The sequence below is a fragment of the Asterias rubens genome, chromosome 13 (genome assembly GCF_902459465.1).
Source record: "Asterias rubens chromosome 13, eAstRub1.3, whole genome shotgun sequence".
NCBI lineage: Eukaryota > Metazoa > Echinodermata > Asteroidea > Forcipulatida > Asteriidae > Asterias > Asterias rubens.
The window spans coordinates 870,008-874,651 of NC_047074.1; the positions used below are offsets into that span (position 1 = coordinate 870,008).

Sequence of the window (4,644 nt, forward strand, 5' to 3'; positions counted from 1 at the left end):
TAAAAACCTAGTTTGCATTCCTGAACTTTTTTTTGTAAAGTGAGATAGCTAACTAATAAGTGAGTGTGACAAATATGGATTGCTTTACTTCCTGCGGCGAAATGAAAATGTTGTTAACTTCTGAAGATTGCATACACATATCTCTGATGTTCTTTTGTAATAAGGCTTTTCAGTTATCTTTTTAAAATGGCACTTCCGGTGATCATATTTTATGAATTGGGCAGCCATGTCCTTTCAATTATTCGTCATTGTTGCTCGTAACATAGAGAGGTCCTTTCTCTTATAATCGAAACAATTAAATTATGAAAAAAAAGTAGTAAATGACCCGACATATCGACCATAACAGAGTCTTTCTTTAAGTTCGAGAAAAACTCTGCAAGGGCTGAAACGTCAGGCCACTAACAATCTTTTTTGCATTGTTTTTATCGCTTTGGTTAGTTACAAGTTATCAACAGCTAATAATATTTTCAATAGACAAGTGCTTATGTACACTGAGAACATTACTGGTCAGCGTCGAAACAAATTTCTGCGATCATGCCCAAGCTTCATTGATAAAACATTTTATCTGCATCCATGTAGATTTTTTGAACTTGGCATGAAGTAAAGTTTCCTCGCAAAGTATTTCAACAATTTGTGAAACAGAAAATGATATCGAACCCCCTAACCAATATTGCACCTCAATGTTGTCAACGAAAATTTCCTCCACCAAATTAAGAGATAGAGTACTAAAAAAACGTGCTAACAGCCTTTCCTAAATAAAAGCAAAATTAACTATTACCACAAATCACAATAAAGACAAAACATTTTGAAACCATAAAGCTTTAGCTTCTTTCGTGTTATATTTCTCATAAATCGTTAACCACTGCACAGGCAGTTTTAACATTTTCAACATTGGTAACAAAAAATGTACATTAATTACAGATAGTAAACACCAAACAGTCAATTCTAAACAGGACCCTTCTTCCAAAAAGAATGAAATGAGAAGTTGGTTTTGTTGTTGAACTTCAAAAAACATGTGTTTACTTGGTAACATTTTGGACTGTAAAAATAAAGCTAGATAACATTATACACCAAAACTAGTCCCACACCACAAACTATGAATTTTTAAAGAGTGTTTTTGGGCCACCAAATTTCACAACTGGAAAGAAAAAACTCTGTCAAAAAATAATAACTGAAACAAAAATTTAAATTCAAGAAAAACAAATCTCTTACTGATATTGCGTATTTGGTTACCTTATTTCTAATAAGAATTGTCACTTTTAAGTGTAAACAGTACACACCTGTAAGCTTGTCCAACAAAAGTTAAACATGTCAAACCACAAACAACTAAATAAGTTTCTAGAGAATTTGAAATTGTAGGGTTAAATAGAGCGAAGGTTCTCTATATGCCAAGAAGAATCTTAGTTCTGTTTCAAAATTCTGAGATTGTCTGTGTGAACTTATACAAGAAATGCTATATAAAAACAGAATAAGATATATAAATGAGTAAATTTAGCTCAGAATAGTAATATTTTGAGCAGTCCATTTGGTGAGTGAAGGTAGGAGTGTTTAACGAATTTAAATGACCTCAGAAATACCGAGGAAGTCTTTAAACAGTCTTTAAAATGACCTTTAATTACAACAGGTCCAACTTTGTTAAATTTCCAAACTTAAACATCAAGAGATTTCAATATATTTGTTGTGTCAGCAAAACGACAGCTCCCCAAAAGGGGTTTGTGAATTAGAACTGTTCAAACATGTCATGAATTTATCAAGAAGTATCATTATGCAAGTAAAATGTATGTGACCAGGCCTGGTTTAACAAACTGCATTCAAAATAAAGAAATTCACCAACATTTTATAAAATCTTATAACAAAATTATGCGTCTTTGCCCTTTTCAAATCTTCTTTCCACAATACAGAACCAACATCAAATTGTTGAAAATGTTATTGGTAGATTAAATTTGTTCCCATGTTTCCAGATCAAAGTTGACTTTCCTCATCCAAGAACAATTTTGAATTTGTTACAAAACTTAGTAAACATTCTTTTGGACACAACCCAACTGTGCTAGCTCAAACACTGCATAATTTAAATTCCACAAACAGAAAGTAGAACTGAATAATTTTCGAGTAATTTAGTACTTTGTTTTTACCCTCTACCAGGTAGAGAAAAATGTTTAGTCCAGAAAGGAGAATACTTCCACCCTGGTTAAAAATATACATCTTAAAACTTGCTAATATTGCTCATTTGAGACAAATAATTGTTTGTTTTTAACAAGTTTCGTGTTCATCTAAACCAGTTTTAGTTTTGTATGCAATTTTTTTAATGTATTGGTATTTCAGAGCAAAGTATTAAATGAAACAAATGAGTTCTTTCGAGCATCTTACACACTGTTTGTGCTATGACAGGCTAACTTGTAAAATAAACATGGAAATAAATTGCATACAAAACAAATAAACAGTGGATTAAATTTCAATCAGATAACATCCTGTTTTTCCCAAGTATAGGATTTGAAAATAATAATTGTACAAAAGTTATAGTTGCTTTATCATTGTCAAAATCATCACACTCTAATTTAAACACTGTGTAGTATTATTTTGTGCTAAAACCTTTTACAATCACAATAACATGAATGAGGAATTTTGCAAAGAGCCAAAGTAGCCCTGTGTTAAAACAGTTTATTTTAAACACCTGCCGAAAAAAGTATAATATACATAGGGGATTCAATCTAGTTAGAGATTATATACAAACACAATTTGTTCTCCCCTTGTCAAACTTTGTTCGCAGAGAAATAAACTCATGAAAGGTACTGTGTTTATTAATAGTACATCACTAGCAATGAAGCTAGCTCGTCATTTCGTACTGTCTTTAGTTCAGCAGAAAGCCATCGTAGAAGTCTTAGTTTTAAAAGGCTGTACAGAGTTTTGTTTAAGACAGCAGTTCGTCTTATATTGCAGCGGTGGGTCTTGTTGGTACGGGTACGGTGGGTCGAATCGCTGGATGGGGCACCCCGTAATGGGGCTCCATGTCCGGTTTGACTAAGATGTACGCAACCGGTCGTTGGATATCAGGACTCCCTGGCCATCCGTATGGCATCATGTACTGAGATTGGTTGTGTACACTGTGAGCATGTGGAGGGATTGGACTGGTTGCGCCTGGAGGGATCTTTCCGAACGCACTCCCTGGTAGTGTTGGTGGGTACAGGTACGGCGACAGGTGCGAGGGGTATAGCGCCCCGGCTGCAGCGGCCATCTCAGCGGCTCGCATAGCCGGTGAAGAGTCGAGTTTGGAGCTGTGGTGATCGAGGATTGAGTAGGGGTGGGCGGACATGGCGGATGGTAGGTACTGTCTCATCTTCTCGGCTGTTATATCACTAGCTGATGTTGTAACTGGTCCGTAGGAACTTGTTGTGGGTATACAAGGGATTGGAAAGGCATACCGGTCCTTCTTCATCATGTTTTTGGGCTTGCGTCGTGGGCGGTATTTGTAGTCCGGGTGCTCCTTCATGTGGAGGGCTCTTAGCCGTTTGGCCTCGTCGATGAACGGTCGTTTCTGCTCCTCGGAAAGTAACTTCCAGTCGGCTCCGAGACGTTTGCTGATCTCGGAATTGTGCATCTTGGGGTTCTCCTGGGCCATCTTACGGCGCTGTCCTCTTGACCAGACCATGAAGGCGTTCATAGGCCGCTTGACATGTTCGTTAGCTTTGGTTATCCCATCCATAGTTCTTCTGGATGTTCTTTCCCGGGAGACAGAAGTGTAAAACTACGACCAGCAAGAGATTCCTCCTTCAATATCAAGTCTCTTTTTCTTAGCGACAGTGCTCACTTGTATGTTTATGAAAATCCTGGAGCTCACTGTCTCGACAACCAGTTACTACGGTTTCTGTTCACCACTGATTACCGCTGGAGTTCTGAAAACTATTATGTACAATACAGCAACGGAATAGTGTATTACCATATCAGTGACACACACACTACACACACAACACAAGTTCGCATTGGCATGACAGAGCGGTAAAGTTCATAAGGACCAATTCGTCAAACGTGCGCACAGCTAACAAGATTGGTAGTTATGTGACAGAATGCGTATGAATTAATTATACATTGACCAATCCAAGTGCCTGTCAAAAAAGAGTGCGTGTTGTCCTATATTCCCCCTTGTCTGATTGGTTTGCTTGACACGTAACATAATTACGCGCATAAATGAATAATAATTAATATGACTCCGCCCAACTTGTTGAAAAGCTGACTCCCCATTGGTTGATGTTTTAATAGCTACTTGTATCCTGTCAAACATGGCGGCTGACGAAACATTTACGGGAGGATGTTCGTTTTCAATTATTGCTCATATTTTTGATGAGGTAAGTGATTTCATACAGTATTTTAACATGATCAACGTTAGTTAGTTGATTGTCTGCCCAAGCTGGCATTACAAATATTGTGAACCGTTTTGTAGGAACGATAAAAATGAGCCTTGTGTTTTGTGATGCTCGACTGGGAAAACGTGGGCTAGGGCTTGTGTACTGTTTTTGGCAGCTGTCATGTTGTCTGCTGACCAGCATGGGAACCTTGTGTGTACAGCAGAGCCATGGGCATGACGGGTATTAAAGAACCAGCCTGTTGTCGTGTTAAATGATTTCTTTTCCAAGAAATAAACCTAGAAAT

General features: G+C 37.4%; 1 protein-coding gene across 1 annotated transcript; it reads right to left on the reverse strand.

Moving 5' to 3' along the window:
- Positions 1–820: 820 nt before the first annotated feature.
- On the reverse strand, positions 821–3,968 carry LOC117298440 (transcription factor Sox-14-like). The gene has a single exon (XM_033781702.1). It carries the CDS (start codon positions 3,698–3,700, stop codon positions 2,927–2,929), a length of 774 nt encoding a protein of 257 aa, XP_033637593.1. The 5' UTR covers positions 3,701–3,968; the 3' UTR covers positions 821–2,926.
- Between the last annotated feature and the right edge of the window lie 676 nt (positions 3,969–4,644).

Excerpts from the sequence above, each read along its gene's own strand:
- LOC117298440 (XM_033781702.1), bottom strand. The coding sequence starts at position 3,700 with ATGGATGGGATAACCAAAGCTAACGAACATGTCAAGCGGCCTATGAAC.